This window comes from Camelus bactrianus, chromosome 5, assembly GCF_048773025.1.
Source record: "Camelus bactrianus isolate YW-2024 breed Bactrian camel chromosome 5, ASM4877302v1, whole genome shotgun sequence".
Classification (NCBI taxonomy): domain Eukaryota; kingdom Metazoa; phylum Chordata; class Mammalia; order Artiodactyla; family Camelidae; genus Camelus; species Camelus bactrianus.
Window position 1 is genome coordinate 85,628,063 of NC_133543.1, and position 17,238 is coordinate 85,645,300.

Here is a 17,238-nt window from a genome sequence, read left to right on the forward strand (position 1 = left end):
ACCAGAGAAGAAGGCGATGACCCTGCGGAGCAGCTGTCCACTCCTCACAAGGGCAAAGGGCTCCCAGGAAGGACTAAATCCAGGGAAGATGATAGGATTTCAAGTGGCAAGTAGGTCACTGAAACCAACAGGACAAGTTACTGAGTAGAAAAATATCAAGAGAAGAGAAAAATTTAGAAAAGAAGAATGAACTCCATGCCACCAGCTTTCCACCAGAAGAATAAGGTGTTTTTGTTTTTCTCAGAAAAGAATGAACACCCACCCTGTGAAGCTGTAACAGCAACTTCCACTGAGTTTTTCAGTAAGGCAGGCACACGAGCCCACCATTTTGCTCCAGGAGGAAGCAGCATGGTTTATAATCTCTGAGAAGGAGAAGGTCATAAACTAACATGGCTAATTAGTGGCTGTGCTGTCTGCTTGGAACATATGTTCCAGAGGAGATGGAGAACTGGCCAACATCAATCAAACCAGTGACCACAACCCACTTCTGATGACTCACTTAGGAACAAATCAGACTCTCAAAAAATATGTATCTTTTGTCGTGATGAATAATGAGTAAAAACCTAAGAAAATTAATAGGGTTAGGAGTATTTTCATCTCTTCCTCCCTTATGCTTAAATAAAAGATGTGCAAAGTCAACAGGCTTGTAGATACAGTCAAAAGGACTGGGGTGGGGGTAGGTGGCATGAGATACACCACCAAGTCCAACTATTACTGTCAAGGGACACAGTTTTTAACTTGGCTTGCTATCATTTTCACTGATCAGCTTGGAAACAAACAAGAAGCTGTACTGAGTCTAAGAACTAAGTTCTATTTCACGAGAAAGAACTGATCAGTGACAGAGGAGCAAAAACTTTCCCCCAAGACACCAATGCCCTCTTAATGTTCTTACTGGAAAGAAAGAGTTCTGAGCAGCCAAAGAGTTCACAAATTTCTGAGCAAATTCAGGTAAGAGCCCATACCCAGAGTTCAAAAGGGGGTGGGAAACTCTATATAAGGACACTATACACAGTAAAGAGCAAATCTTTTAATGAAAAGTAACATGAGCCGCCGTTAGAAGGGGAGGAAAGCATGAAGGGAAGTGCAGAAGAAGGTAGGGTGAGATTAAGCAGAAACTTGTGCAACAGGCCCACTGTGTTTGGTTTCTATTTTTGTGCAAAGGAAATTGCTAAAAAACTTTATATAAAAAAACTCAAGGCAAACAAACATGGAAAAATCAATATACCAAAACTTATGAGATGCAGCAAAAGTAGTTCCATGAGGAAATTTTATAGCTATAAATGCAAACATTAAGAATAAAGAAAGATCTCTGGATGGGGGGAGGGTACAGCTCAGTGGCAGACTGCATGCCTAGCATGCATGAGGTCCTGGGTTCAATCCCCAGTACCTCCACTAAATAAATAAATAAATAAACCTAATTACCCCCCAAACACACAAAAAAGTGTGTGTGTGTGTGTGTGTGTGTATAATAAACCCTATCTTATACTATTCACAAGAATTAACTCAAAATAGATTAAAGACTTAAATGTAAGACCTGAAACCATAAAACTTCTAGCAGAAAACATGGAGAAAAACTCTTAGACCTTGGTCTGGCAATGATGTTTCGACTACGACACCCAAAACACAAACAATAAAAGCAAAAATAAACAAGCGGAATTACATCAGACTAAAAAACTTCTGCACAGCAAAAGAAATAATTAACAAAATGGAAAGGCAACCTACTGAATGGGAGAAATTATCTGCAAGTAATATAACTGATAAGGGGTTAATATCCAAAACATATGAACAGCTCATACAACTCAATACCAAAAACAAACAAACAAAAAACAAACAACCCTATTAAAAAATGAGCAGAAGGCCTGAACAGACATTTTTCCAAAGACATACAGATGGTCAACAGGCATATGAAAAGATGCTCAGCATTCTTAATCATCAGAGAAATGCAAATCAAAGCCACAGTGAGATATCACCTCACATTTGTCAGAATGGCTAATAGAAAAAAAACACAAGAGACAAGTGTTGGAATGGATGTGGAGAAAAGGGAACCCTTGTACACTATTGGTGGGAAAGTAAATTGGTGCAGCCACTATGGAAAACAGTAGGAAGGTTCCTCAGAAAAATCAAAAATAGAACTACCACATGATCCAGCAATATCACTTCCAGATATATATCCAAAGTGAACAAAATTACCATGTTGAAGAGATATCTGCCTACCCATGTTCACTGCAGCATTATTTACAGCAGTCAAGAAACGGAAACAAAGTGTCTGCCCATGAATGAATAAATAAAGAAAATGTGGAGTGTACATACAATTGAATATTGTTCAGCCAAAAAAAAGAGAAGGAAATCCTGCCATTTGTGACAACATGGATGAACCCTGAGGGCATTATACCAACTGAAATGTCAGAAAGACAAATACTGTATGATCTCACTTACATATGGAATTAAAAAAAATATAGACTCATAGAAACAAAACGTAGATTGTTGGTTTGGGGAGGAGAAGGGGGAAATGGAGGTAGTTGAAGGTGGTCCAAAGATACCAGCTTCCAGTTATAAGATGAAGTTCTGGGGATCTAATGTACAGCATGCTGACTACAGTTAACACTGTATTGTATACTTAAAAGTTGCTAAGTCAGTAGATCCTAAAAGTTTTCACTATACACACAAAGGTAACTCGAAAAAAAAATAATTTAAATGTGCCAAGAGTATGATCCAGTTTTTAGTTTTAAAAATCATTCTGTTGTCTGTGAAAAAGAATTGTAGGCAGGCATAAGGGGAAAAGGAGAGACCCATTAGACATTGCTACAAACAGAAATTAGCAATGATCAGAGTCCTATCTACAAAACAAGAACGTGTTACAGATGAAAGTTATGAAAATACCATCCTCCTCTTTCATGGACTCATCAGTTCTAATCAAAGAAACCCACTGACACCAGCAGTTCTCACCGGTCCACGTCTGGACTCAGAGAGCACAGCTCTTCTGAACCTTCTCCAGGTAGCTGGGCACCATGTGTAAAGTCACTTTCTCACTCAAGACCATCAGTCAAATTGCTTTTATTAAAAGCAGCAGGGGGGGGGGGGGAGGCATGATCCATCCATTTGAGGGTTTGTTTTATGGGGAGGTTGCCAGTCTGTCTGAAATATATATAAAAATCTCAATTCTTTAGACTTGAAGACTTCTCTGGAGTGAAACTCAGCATTTTCCTGGTGCTCTCCCGCACTTTTTAGCAGAGCTAGGCTGTGGTTGTGGCCTCCCAAAACCCAAATAATTTGGCGTTCCTTAGCAAAGTGGGGAGGCCTCCCAGACTTCAGTGTCTTGGAGAAAAAGTAAAAGACCTTGAAGTAACCAGGAACTGCACCAGAAAAGCCTAGAATCTAGAAATAGACTCCCACATTGGTTGGAACCCCTCTGATAGGTGCCTGTTTCTTCATGTGAGAGGTGAGTCCTTCCCAGGGGCTGGTCCACCATCCCAGGCACCACCCTTCCTGCACAGGAGCCCTGTGAGCTGCGCACTAATGAGGCCCCACCTGCGCCCTCTGCTGTCACCCTTCATTCACCTCCCAGAGGAGACAGTAAGGTTGTCCGGTGGCCTTACCTGTTTTTCCTGCTCCACTTTCCCCAGTAATCAGAATACACTGGTCTTTATCTTGATCTCTTAGGGATCTGTATGCTTCATCTGACAGGGCAAAGCTGCAGGGGATAATGGGGAAAAAGTCCTTAGAATTCAGCTCTTTATTATGTTTTTATCAGATACAATAACAGGCTCTTTAAAAGGCTATTGATATGCTTTAGATAGAAAGCGGAGATACCACATTTTATTTCCTTCAAATTCTTAGAGTAAATAAATAAAGCCATCCATTTTTGTGGCTCGGGTTACCTTCTCCTATGCATTTTCTATTAACTAAAATGGTACTGATGTGCTGGACTTGTTTTGTATTTATGGCTCTTTTTTTTTTTTTTAGTCTAGGCAATTCAGAGAACCAAGGAAAACATTTTCCAGTACACGTCCACAACTGGATAAAGCTGAGATTTTCAGGACAAGACACTGGAGTTGCAAAACAATGAGAAAAAACAATTCAAACATTAGAAAAATGCTATCGAATACCAAATAGCTGATATTTTATTTACCAGGCTAGATACAGAGCTATTGCCTTCACAACTAATGACGGGAACTGTAAAATGGTGCAATAGGTCCGCCGTGCTTCTCGTCCAGTCCCCCTGTCAAGCACGGCCCCGCAGCCCTCATGTTGACCTTCCCCTCCTCAACATTCACTGACCAGGTAAATTTTGCTCCCTCCAGGTAACTGAAAAATATTTTTGACAATATGATGCTGTACTTAACATAGGGAAAGCTCCTCATTTAATTCATTTATGAACAAGTACTTAGTGAGTCCACCCTACATGAAGAACTAGAAATCTAAAGACACGTGCTAGGAATGTAAAGATAATTAAGACTCAATCCCTTTTCCCCCGAGTTCTCAGCCAAAAGTAGGGGAGAGAGATACAAACAGAAGGCAGTTAAATGCGATGATAAAGTGCAGAACAAGCCAGGGACCACACCTCAAGGGGGTATGGGAAGCGGTGGGAGCAATTTAAGAGGTGGAAATAACAGTCCTAAAGAATTCATTAGCCAGACAAAGGGTTTTTAGGCAAAAACAAAGGCTAAAATAACCTAGGGGCGGGGTGGGGGGTAGGAGCAGTGGCCGAAACGCAAAGCAGGAGGAACGGACAGTGGAGTGATGTGCTAGAGAGGGGGGCAGGCTCCAAATCAGAACAGAGGTGACAGGGAGCTGCAGAGCGGGCTGGAAGCAGGGCAGTGGCAGAACTGGACAGTAGTCAGAGCTAAAACAGCAACATTTACCAGGTACTGGAGGGGTCCCCAGGCCTTCAATAGAGTAATTTTATAAAGTCTCACAACAGAACCACTAAGAATAAATCACTACTAATCCCACTTTAGATGATAAGGCTGCAGCTCAAAGTGAAGACAGGGCTTGCCAAGGTCACACCAGCAGCGTGATGCAGTGGAGCCAGAACTGACTCCAGCTCTTGACCCGGGGACACCCTGGGACACCCTGGGTCACCCTGCCTCTGCCTTCCCGACGGATCACAGGGCCACAAGAGTGCCTGTGAGAGAGACCAGCCTGGAGGAAGGAGCCCGATGAAGGGCTGGGGTGCAGGAAGGGTGTCAATGCAGCCGACCAGACCGCAGCCAGCCTTCCAACTGAGGACCTGGGCTTTTCTTCAGAAAGTGTGTGGAGCCATTAATACTGACAGTTTACCAGGCACTTTCAAAGTGCCAGGAGCTGAATGAAGTGTTCTCATATTCGTAATCAGATTTCATCCTCACAACAGCTCTGTGACGTGAATGCTATTAGCATCCTTAAAGAAAAAGGACCCAATGAGACTGAGAGGTGACAGGACATGTCCAAGATCCCTGTCCCAGGACTGTCCCAGGACAGTCAAAGCCTGAACCCAGAAACCCCTTGTAACCCATTCTTCCCCCTCTTACCCACTCTCCTGTGATCAACTGTGATCTGATCCTCTGCCTGAACTACCGAGGCCCCACGAGAGGGTCACCACGAGCCTTATTTGTAACTGTCATATCAATAGATCCACATCTTGCACATAAGTATGCTCTAGAAGCACTTATCAATGAACATATAAATAATAGAAAAGGAAAGAAGACATAATAGAAATATCTGCACAGGGAACTTTTTCAAGGAACTTGTTGCTTCAGCTTGTTTATGGGAACAGTGTACACTGATTTCTTTCCGTCCAGCATGTATTCCTCACCCTCAAATCCCTTTCAGCTATTCCTTAAATAACCAGTGCCTTCCTCACCGGCCAGGGTCGCTCAGGGGCCTCATCCTTCTCCGGGATTCTCCGATTCCCCAAGGAGGATGCAAGCATCCCCCTCTGTACCACTGCAGCCCGGGACAGTGTTAAACAGTGGATATGGAGGCAGGAGGCAACAAGGATGGATGGGATTTCCTGGGCCCCAGACCCACAACTTACCACCTACATGACCTCAAGCAAAGTCATTCCCCCCTAGGCTGAACTTTGATTTCTTTGGGTACAAAATAAAAAATGTAGCCACACACTTTAGCTTAGAGGATTAAATAAAACTATGAAAGCATGAGGGATGGTATAGCTCAAGTGGTAGAGTGCACGCCTAGCACACACAAGGTCCCCAGTACCTGCGTTAAAAAATAAATAAACCTAATTACCTCCCCATTACCAAAAATAAAAATAAAGTGATGTTATTTAAAAAAAAAAACTATGAAAGCAGCTGAAAAGTAATCAAGTCCTGGATAAATGTCCGATGTCTTTCTGTATTATAATTGCTTATGCAAACATCTTATCCCTTATCAGGGCATAGCCTTTCTATGGAATTAACCTTAGTGCATCCCACAGAGCTATAAGCAAAGACACCAACCACATCAAAATATGAACGAATGAATGAGTGGATCCTCTCCAAGTCCCTGACAAAGTCCCTACTGGACTGAGCTCCGTGAAGAGTGGTAAACAGGAAATTCATGTCTTCTATGACCTTCACACAGGGAAGCAAAGCTTTACTTGGATTTCTTATTAACCTTGCTCCCTCCCATCCTCCCACCTTCAGACAATAGCTCAGCGATGCCACCATCATTTTCACCATTGGCAAGAAAGGCAGGAAAGCATGTTACAGCAAACACAAATGAACTTCTCCAAGCATACATATTCGCCGTCCTCTTCGTGGGTTAACACAGACCTTTTCCTCTGCTCCTAGGACTGCAAGTTAGCTTTCCATGTTATCCTAGTACCGGGTCCCAAATGATGCAAAATTACTTCTCACATTAATCACCACGTATGACTAACTGTGTGTGCGTATGTATATGCGTGCACGCACACACACACACAGAGCTTCAGAAGATCACCAGGTGACCCTGCCATAGGTTTATTTCAAATCAAAACACCTAGTGAACACTTTTCTTCTGTCTACCTAGACAGCAATGCATAACTGACGGCCCCTGACTCTGGGCTTGATTCAATCCCATGGGGAGGATATTTTAATTGAAGATAAAGGCTAAATGGGATAGTTATTTTGTCAGGACTCCAGAGAGCCACTGATTGCAAACTGCAGTGAAAATTTACCAATTAAGGTGCTTCGGCACTGGGACAGTTGGCTTGGGCTTGGACCACGGGCACACCCACGTCAAGCAGAGCTTAGATGTCATCAGACTTATTCATAAACACAGATCTTGACTTCACTTTGGGGGAAAAAAAAAGGGACAAAAGGGAGGCCCTGGAGAACACAAGCTCCCCTGCCAGCCATGTTCTCTTTCTCTCTGGCAGCATTAGCACGTAGCCATCACCCAGGCCAACATTTATAACCAAACTGAAACCACATGCCCGTCTTCCCAACCACCCTATAATTAAGGAAGCTAAATAAATCTTTAGAGAAGTTTTTACTTAAAAACACTTGTGACCCATATGCTTCGCATTATTTTGTGAGCATGTCAGCACTGTTACTTACCACACACAAGAACAGGCGGTTCATTACAGGACAATGACGACAACGTAAGGGGTGAGCGTGGCTCTCACCCCACCACATCAAGGGCGCGGGTCCATCCACTGCTGTCCTCTGGTTGAGCTCTAAGAATAGAGACTGCCTGCCATTTGAATGCAAGTCCCCCAGCTGCACTTCCAGATCAGCGAGCCATCTGGGCGCTGAGAGCCATCCTTCCCCGATACCAAGCATTCTGACTGCACGTTTGCAAACAGCTGTATCTATCTATTGCTTTTAGTTTTTGGAAGTTTGCTTTGGGGCTCATCTGTTATTTTCTGTCAGAGCGGAAGATTGGGTGGCATGTTCAAAATGATCTAGCCCGTATTTGTTCCTTCTCCACCCTTATTTCTGCTCAGCGTGTCACTACCCACAGTGGTTCTGCTTTTGTGGGCATCAAGGGTGATGGTGGGGCTCCGTCTCCCAAAACTCCATGCTCTCCACCCTGCTGTTTCCTAAGTTTATTTCACCTACAGTGCGAAGCAAAAAAGACGATGTGACGCCCAAAATATCACGCACCACCACCTAAAGCTTGGGTTCATCCAGCAGAGCCCTACTCTTCAGTCTCGCTGGCTCATCCCTAATGAGGTAGATGCTCCAGGCATCGCTCTCTGAAGTGGTCTAATCCCTTCTGAGGATTTTCAGTTTGTCATCTCTGTTAGCCAAAGTGCTTAACACAACGGATTTGGTCTCAGGAAACTTTCTGAACTTAGATAATGATTGCCACCTTTTCGTTTCTACCCGTTTTTTGAAAAGCTCTCAAAAACGGTATTCCCTTGCACTCCATTCTGAACCCCAGAATACTTTCAAATCACACTAGGGAAATTCTGCTTCTGAATTTAACCCTCTCAAAAATAGCTCCGTCTCCAAATTCACATCCACATTGAGATTCACAAATCTTAATTATTTCTTTCTCATCTAGCTCTGGTCCAGTCCTAAAAACTTTGTGTGTTTTAATTAAGCAACAAAATAATAAGAGTTAAAAAAAAAAATCCTAACTTCTAAGTGTTCCACCAATTTCTAGCTTCATTCTGAACCTGATTAAGGGCTTAAGCAGTCCACAACAAGGACATGGAAGAGAAGGAAAAGGAGGAAGGGAATTATGCGCCATGTGTTTTGCACAGTAATCTTGAGGTCTGTTTATCTGTGTATTTGCTTGTTTGTTTTTAAGGAGAGTCACAATGCTAGCCTTACTTGGGAAATACTGTTACCGATATCTGTCTATAATTGTCTCATATTCTTAACTCAGAAACGTTCACTCGATTGAAAAATATCACGCTGTTACATTAGTGCCATGCCCTTCCTATCACATCTTAAGGGGAAATTAAGTTTTTATACTTATTTGTGACAAGTAACTATAGTTTTTTATCCTGGAACGCTCTAGTGCATTCTTGTCCTATGCCAGCGCAGGCACACGTCATTTTAATATGCTCCACTTCATTGCACTTCACAGATACTGTGTTTTTACAAATTAAAGGTTTCTAGCAACCTTGCATCGAAAATGTCTATCGGCACCATTTTTCCAACAGCATTTGTTCACTTTCATATCCCTGTCACATTTTGTAATTCAAACTTTTTCATTATTATTATATTTGTTATGGTGATCTGTGACCCGTGATCTTTGACATTAGTACTATGTCTTTTTTGTTTTGTATTTTTAATTTAATGTATGTATATTACTTACCTAAAGACATAATGTTATTGCACACATTACAGACTACCATATAGTGTAAACATATCTTTTATCTGCACAAGGAAACCAGAAAACTCACACGACTCACTTCATTGAGATATTTGCTTTATTGCAGTGGTCTGGAACCAAACCTACAATATCTCTGAGGTGTGCCTCTAGACCCATGGTAAATTAACATATTTACTACAATACAGTTATCCTCACATAACCACAACAATGGTAAGCATTCCCAACTATCCAAGCCTCAGAGAAGAGAAGACCTAAATGGTTGCAAGATTTCTGTATTTCACTTAAAGTGGTACAATATTAAATCTATACAGATCTTGAAAACTTTAAGGTTGTCTGTTATACCATGGACAAACACAAAATAATAACACAAAGAGCTACAAAATAACAAAGTAATTAAGATGGAATTTTTTAAAAGGTTTTTCAAATTAGCCAAAAGAAGGCAAGAAAAGAACAAAAACAGAGGGAATAAACAGAAAGTAAATTATTAAATGGTAAACCTAAGTTCAACCATATCAATAATCACACTAAATACTAATGGACAAAATACTCCAATTAAAAGGCAGAGTATGTTAAAATGGATATAAAAGCAAAACTCAATTACACGAGTCATATTTAAAATACGAGACACAGATAGGCCAAAAGGAAGTCAGATGGGAAAAGATATACCATGCCAAAACTAGTCCAAAAAAAGAAAAGTGCATTGTACTTTTCTCCTTATACATCTAAACTCAAAGAGGTCCCTAGGTGCCATCTCAATTAAAAGGAGGATGCTAAGCCACGGTATGACATACAGCAGAGTACCAGTGAAACTTAATTATCCTCAAAAACTAGCTACAAGCTTTTTTCTAATAGCTTCTAATAGTTTCTCAATACTTACTAACTTCATATGCATTCTTATGTTCTAAACATAATTAGTTACATTGCTTTCTTTAGGCAACATAATTGGAAAAGGCTTGTTTCTATTAAGTACAAAACAGGAATAATCTCATCTGGGATGAATCGTTTTAAGATGACATCTGTTCTGAAGTGACAACAATTAAGGCATCAAATAAAGCTCAGAAGTCATAAGCTTTAAAATAAGACATGACAAATAGGCACCAAAAGTTTCTCTTTTTTTCTAGAATTACACTGGCTTTCAAAAAAGAGACTCCACAGTATTTCTGCAAAACTTCTTACATTGCCTGAGTCAACCTCAATGTACACCAGGTCTCTCATTTTTTTTTAATGGGTCACTCAAAAAGACTTTGACAGTCAAATGTAACCACTCTAGAGACAAAGCCACAGCACTTGAATGGTCTGTGTGTATGAAAGCGGTTCACATGTGTAGAAATGTTTTAAGGAATAAGAGAAATCCCTGTGTAATTAGACAAGGAATTCTTCTACCTCAGTATTAGAATTTATAAACAAAGCTCTTTATTTCACAAGTTCTCATGCTAGTTATGGGATATAATCCAAAACAAACAGCAAAGAGCACTTCAGGGGTAATCTTCTTTCAAGATTTTAGAAATTGTATTTACAGTTCTCCTGTGATGAAGAAGCTTTGGTGACATATTCATCATAATGGAGCTCTTCAAATCTACCCAGTCTAGGATCAGCCAGCTGAATGTCACTGGACAAAGCAGACACCTTCCTTTTTCCTGGAGACTGATGTGAAGGTGGACTGGGCCAAAGGGTGACTCTTTCCCAAAGGTGGGTTACAAAAGCCAGGTATTGAAGACATGCATTAGGATGTAGATAAGAAGTTTCAAAAGACTAACTTATGCCAGGAAGGAAAAGGACTGGACTTAAGACTTGAAGGCCGTGAGGAGGAAACATCTGCCTTTGGGGCCTGGAAGCTGCTCTTTGGAATTTAGTAATTCCTTGCGCTGCTGAGGACTTCCTTCTGAAAATGGTGCCCTGAGCATGAGAGGCCACGGGAAGAGACCTCCACAGGCCAGCATCCTGCCTTGGGCTTGGCAAGCAGTTACAAGCAATCATCAGTCTCTGCGGCTGCAGAGGCCTTATCTCACAAGTTAATGAAGTGTGTGGATGGTTTCTCCTGTCTTCAATCAGTCCCCTAATAACTAAAATGAAACAGTATGTGGAGGCTGGAGCAGAGCATCCGCAAGGATGGAGGCTGAGCTGAGAGGCATGACCTCCCTCACTGTGAGGGTGCGAGAACGAAGATTAAGAGAATCTGTCCTTGAACAGGAAAGACAGGAAGTCCCCCCAAAAGGCCGTGTGGGAGAAGGTAAGAAACACATCAGTCATCTCCTTAAAACATTCAAAAAGGGAAAAAGTGACTCTTACAGAGAAAGGTGTGTCACAGAAAGCTGCAAAAATCTGAACCCCAAGGCACGTGCAAGGACAGAGGCTGGGAGGAACAGAAGAACAAGGAGGAAATTATGTTATTTCCCTTCTCCAGAAATTAACAAAACACACCTGATCTGGGGGAAAAAACAAATAGACAACTAGGCTCTTAATTCAAATTCAATAAGCCCTCAGTGTATTTTTAGCAGTTCTTTTAACAAAAGAATACTAACAATCATCTTTTATTACCCAGTGCTCATAAAAGTAACTTCACAGTTACTATCTACAGAATAGCCTTTCCTGCTCGAGGTAAATACAATTTAAACAAATTCCCAAGACAACTGTTTCTAAGCTTTTTGGCAAAATTGCTTATTTCAACCAATTTCATAATCAGTTTTAATGACTTTATTATAGGCAACTCAATCCTGGGAGAAAAAAAAAAACTATCCCAAGAGAAGTTATTCCAAAGACCATCCTAACTGTCCTCAGGACTTGATGTTTTATTCATTAATGTAAATAGAAAGATTTCAAGTCCTCAAAATGCTAAATGATTTTCCGATAGACGTTTCTTACTGATTTAAAGCCTAAAAATGTGCCACATAGTATGCTACTTTGTGTGTCTTTGTGTAGCGTTGAAACACACATTCCTATCTAAGGTGTTTCACGCCACATCCCAAACAGTTGAGACTATGCAGTAAAGTGAATGTTTCGTGTTTACAACATTCATATGTCAAGCACTCTGCGTCATCCATAGCCCCCTAGGAGAGCCCCCCAGTGCCTGCAGGTACACAGGATGCAACAACATGAGATGGAGTTCCAGTGACCCCCTAGTGAGAGAGACACAGGGACACTCGTCCACGACAGAGTGCTGTGCTGGGGACCTTGCACGGCACAACATGCTGAAAAAGTGCTGAGAAACCTGGCTGTGGTTACCAAGGGAGGCGCTGGGTGGGGATGGTATCCGACTGGGAATCCCAAGTACACAATGCTTTGGTTTATTTAAAAAAACAAAAATGCACCAAGAGGGAGTGGACAGTAGTGAAAGCTATCAACTTCTTAAGCTCTGGGCTGTGCTTCCAGCCTTACAGAGCTGTGCAGAGGATGCCTCCTGTACACTGCCTGCAACGGAGCAAGCACTGAAGAAAAGACTGAAAGGCCACATGGGACTAAGTGTGCATGTTACAGAATCAAGGTCACACATCTATCCACATTTGGAGAGCAAGATCTACCACCATTTCCTAGAGGGGATGCAAAATTGAATGAAATCAACAAATATTAATAAGATGTCTGATTATAAACAGACACACACAGAGACCACTGTGTATATACAACAGAATGCCTGGATTTATGTATATTACTGGGCAGAAAGGAAAGTGAACTGGCAAAAAAATAAATGAGACTTCCTGACAGTAGTTAAATTCAAATCATGATATTATAAGGAAAGAAACATTTTGGAAATCATTTTAAGAGAATTTAGTACTCATTAATTCAATCAACATCCCACGTGCCAGGGAGAGTGTCAGGCAGAGGAATACCAAATGATATCATCCCCACCCTTAGGTGCTCAGCTTAGAGAAATCATGTACTATCTAACTAGGTAATAATTTAGTCATCTGAGGACAAATCATTTGGTCTATGTGACTTACTTAAAAGACAACAACTTTTCCCTAAAGCATGAGGGACACTGGTACCAGAAAAAAAATTTTTTCGAATTAAAATTTTGCTTGACTTCTTCATCCAGGTACCCAATACTTTCCAAATCAACTCCTTCCTCGCCTCTCCATCACTAGTTTTCTATTGCCTTGGCCTTTAAGAGTTCCTCACTTCTGGCCTGAGCCTCAGTAACTCTTAAAGGGGTTTGCTTTATCCAAGCAAGACCCTTTCACAAGCCATCTTGATACAATGCTGTCAAAATATGGTATCATTTTTCATTACCGTGACTTTCTCCATTCCTAATCCTGTCCTCACCACAGCCAGATTTAACTTCTTCCTTTTATGTGCTTTTGTAACAAAGTTTTCCCCCCAAATTTGTTAAACTCGAAACAAGGTTGTATCATTCCTGTCCTCCAAAACTATGATTCTGTGGAGTACTCTGATTTTATGTGTAACACATGCATTTTGCTCAGGTACCAGACGGAAGTGCTGGACATATGCTGGAGGATTTCGTAGTCGTCTAGACTGAACTGGCGTGATCCAAATGTGGCCCAGAGGCTCTCCTCCCCTGCAAACCACCAGGGTTTAGTATGTACCTATTCCAATAAGGTTTACAAATTCAGGACACATAAAATGCAGAAACCTTTCCTCTGGATTTCCAAACAGGAAAAAAAAAATTACATAGTCAAATCCATGTCTCAGTTTTAAAAAGAAACTCAATGACTAAAGGGAGGAAATCAGAGGATTACGAATCAGACCATCAAGACCAAAGCCCCCTGGGAGAACCAAGCAGGCTCTAAGCTTGGGGGATGACAGCCCTTCCTGGGGTAAACCAAGGATGACTGCTCCTCACTTGGGTGTCTTTTTGTTTTTTTTAATTGAAGTATAGTTGATTTACAACACTGTATTAGTTTTCAGGTATACTGCAAAATGATTCAGTTATGTGTGAATATATGTATTTTTTTTCAGATTATTTTCCATTATAGGTTATTACACGATATTGAGTATTGTTCCCTGTGCTATTGCTTATCTCTTTTATGTTTAGAAGTTAGCATTTATTACACCCAAACTCCTAATTAATCCCTCACCCTCCCTTTCCTCTTTGGTAGCCATAAGTTTGTTTTCAATGTTTCTGTTTTGTATATAGACTCATTTGCATAAATGAATGAAAAAATTATATTTTTTATTTTTTAGATTCCACATATAAGTGATATTTTATGATATTTGTCTTTCTCTGTCTGACTTCACTTAATACGATAATCTCCAGGTCCATCCATTTTGCTGCAAATGGCATGACTTCATTCTTTCCAATGGCTGAGCAATATTTCATTGCATATACATATACCACACCCTCTCTATCCAGTCATCTGTCAATGGACACTGAGGTCACTTCCATGTCTTGGCTACTGTAAGCAGTACTTCTCTGAACATTGGGGTGCATGTATCTTTTTTCCCAACATTTTAAATCAACTATATTTCAATTAAAAAGCAAACAAACAAGTAAATAATGCATTTAAAATATGGGCAGAGAAGTGAACAAACATGTTTCCAAAAGAGGAAATGCAGATGGCCAACAGGAACATGAAAAGCTGCTCAACATCACTAATATCAGGGAAATGCAAATCAAAATTACTATGAGACATCATCTCCCACCTGTCAGAATGGCTACCATCAAAAAGAACACAAATAACAAAGGATGTTGGTGGGAATGTAAATTGTTATAGCCACTATGGAAAACAATATGAAGGTTTCTCAAAAACCTAAAAATAGAACCACCATATGGCCCAGCAATTCCACTCCTGGACATATATCCGAGAAAAACAAAAACATTAATTCAGAAAGATACATACACCCTGCTATCAACAGCAGTATTATTTATAATTGCCAAGATATGAAAGCATCCCAAGTGCATATCAATAGATGAATAGACAAAGAAGATGTAGCATATATGTATACAATGGAACACAATTCACCCACAAAAAAGGAGGATATCCTGCCATTTATGGCCCTTCATTCACCTTTTTTTTTTTTTGGCACTTCAAAATCCAGAATTTTATAAATGACATAAACATTTCCATTGCATCAAAAACAACAAAATACCTAGAAATAAATTTAACTAAGGAGGCTACCTATATTCTGAAAACTGTAAAACACTGATGAAGGAAATTGAAGATGATACAAAGAAATGGAAAGATACCCTGTACTCTCGGATTGGAAGAAACAACATTATCAAAATGGCTACACTACCCAAAGCAATCTAAATGTTCCTCTCTTGGGTATGTCCTCCAGGTGGTTCTCACTCCCACTCCCTCCTTTACCCCAGTCCTGGTCCCCTTCATAAGGAAGGGGCTTCAATAAAGAAGGGAAGGTAGGATCAAGATACCAGGAGATCTGTTCTGTACAATATTGGGTTACAATTGTGTGTGCGTGTGTGTGTGTGTATGTGTGTGTGTGGTGCTAAAATGTCTGCCTTTTAAAAATGGCTTCAAAGTGGCCACGTAAGAATGGGTAAACCACAAATACCATATGCCACTAGGTCTGCAGGCTGGCTTCATTGCAACCCCCCTCCTTCTAAAATGGGAACAGGTCACTCCCTTTCCACAAGCCGCCCTGGCTCTCCACCACTCTCTGGCAGAACTTGACCCGTACTTAAGCAGGAGATGATGAAGCAACAACGCCTTGAGCTACTATTGGAGGAAGACTTAATGCTGATACACAGAAAGTGCCCTGACACTCACAAAGGGGCCCAAAACAACTCCCGTGTCACTCCAGCACACAGAAAGCACAGCCCCAAAATGGACTTAAATACAGAGCATGCAAACATCTGCTTTCAAGTTTTTTTAAGCCAGGTCATGATGTCTGCAAAGAAGCCACAAGAAAATGACTGTGTTGAAATATCACATACACAGATAACACATATGTCTGAGAGGAAAAAAAACCACTCGCATCTGTGAGCAGGCAGTTGGTATGATTACATGACTGCAGGGGGAAGCGTCTTCTGATAAAGACTTTGCCCTCAAAGACTAAACTCTGAGAAACAAAGAATAAAGTCCTGAAGGCCAGCAATAATCCTCCTAGATCAGCAGGGTAGGGCAGGAGATCCTGGATGAGAACAGACCATGCCCGGAGGCCTCTGGCCAGAGACTGGGTCCTTGGCAGTTATTCATGGTGCCGATGTGTTTTTATGATAGCCTATAAGCACAAGACAAGCTTCTATCTTCAACATGAATTCCTGAACCAATTTAGTGACATGTCCTAGACCGATGCCATATGACCCTCAATGGAGTTTTCCATATGCTAATAGCAGGCTTAGTGACAGAAGAAAATCTACAAAGATTTGGAACAAAGTGACATTTCTCAGGAGGTTTCAGACTTGTGAACACTATTGGTAGAGATTTCTCTGCAATTTGTATAAACAGTCATTCAAAAATGGAATCCCAATTACTAAAAATATTCTATGGTCCCTAACCTTACTGCTTAAGGTTTAAAAAAAAGAAGAAGAAAACACATTTTTTAAAAAGAAGAACACACACACACACAAACACACACACACAAACACACACATAAACACACACACACAACTGCTCTCTCCAGATATGTGTACTTCAAATACCCACTGATTGAGGAAACATCAATCTCTGCAGTAACTCCCCAGCCCAAAGACTGGGACCATCCCTATACCCTACACGGTTGCCTACTCACCATCATGAGCTAGTTCCAGTCCAGAGCATCTTCTATCTGTTTTGTCTATGGCCCACATCCCTACGGAGAGGAGGGGGCCATCTATTCAAACAAGCCTCGGTTTGCTTCCTCAACTTTCATAAAATGATGACTCAGTTGGTTTTAAAATAAAGGCTCTGTCTTTCACTGACAACAGAGTCTGTATACTCCGGGCCCTTTCCAGAGAATATAACCTCTAATTGTATTAATTAAGTACACCACCATTAATTCAAAGCCCAGTTATACGGAAACAGAAATCAAATAAAGGAACAGACAAAACCTGAGGAAGAAACAGCAATCTATCTGTTCCTTGTGTTCCTGAATCAA

General features: G+C 40.9%; 1 protein-coding gene across 5 annotated transcripts in view; it reads right to left on the bottom strand.

Moving 5' to 3' along the window:
* MYO1B (myosin IB) overlaps nt 1-17,238 on the bottom strand; it is a 167,654-nt gene that overhangs the window by 84,327 nt on the left and 66,089 nt on the right. For all 5 annotated transcript variants that reach the window (XM_010948705.3, XM_074364255.1, XM_074364254.1 and 2 more), the window contains exon 4: nt 3,597-3,691. In XM_010948705.3, the coding sequence (XP_010947007.1) occupies nt 3,597-3,691 (95 nt within the window). The remainder of the gene's footprint in view (nt 1-3,596; nt 3,692-17,238) is intronic.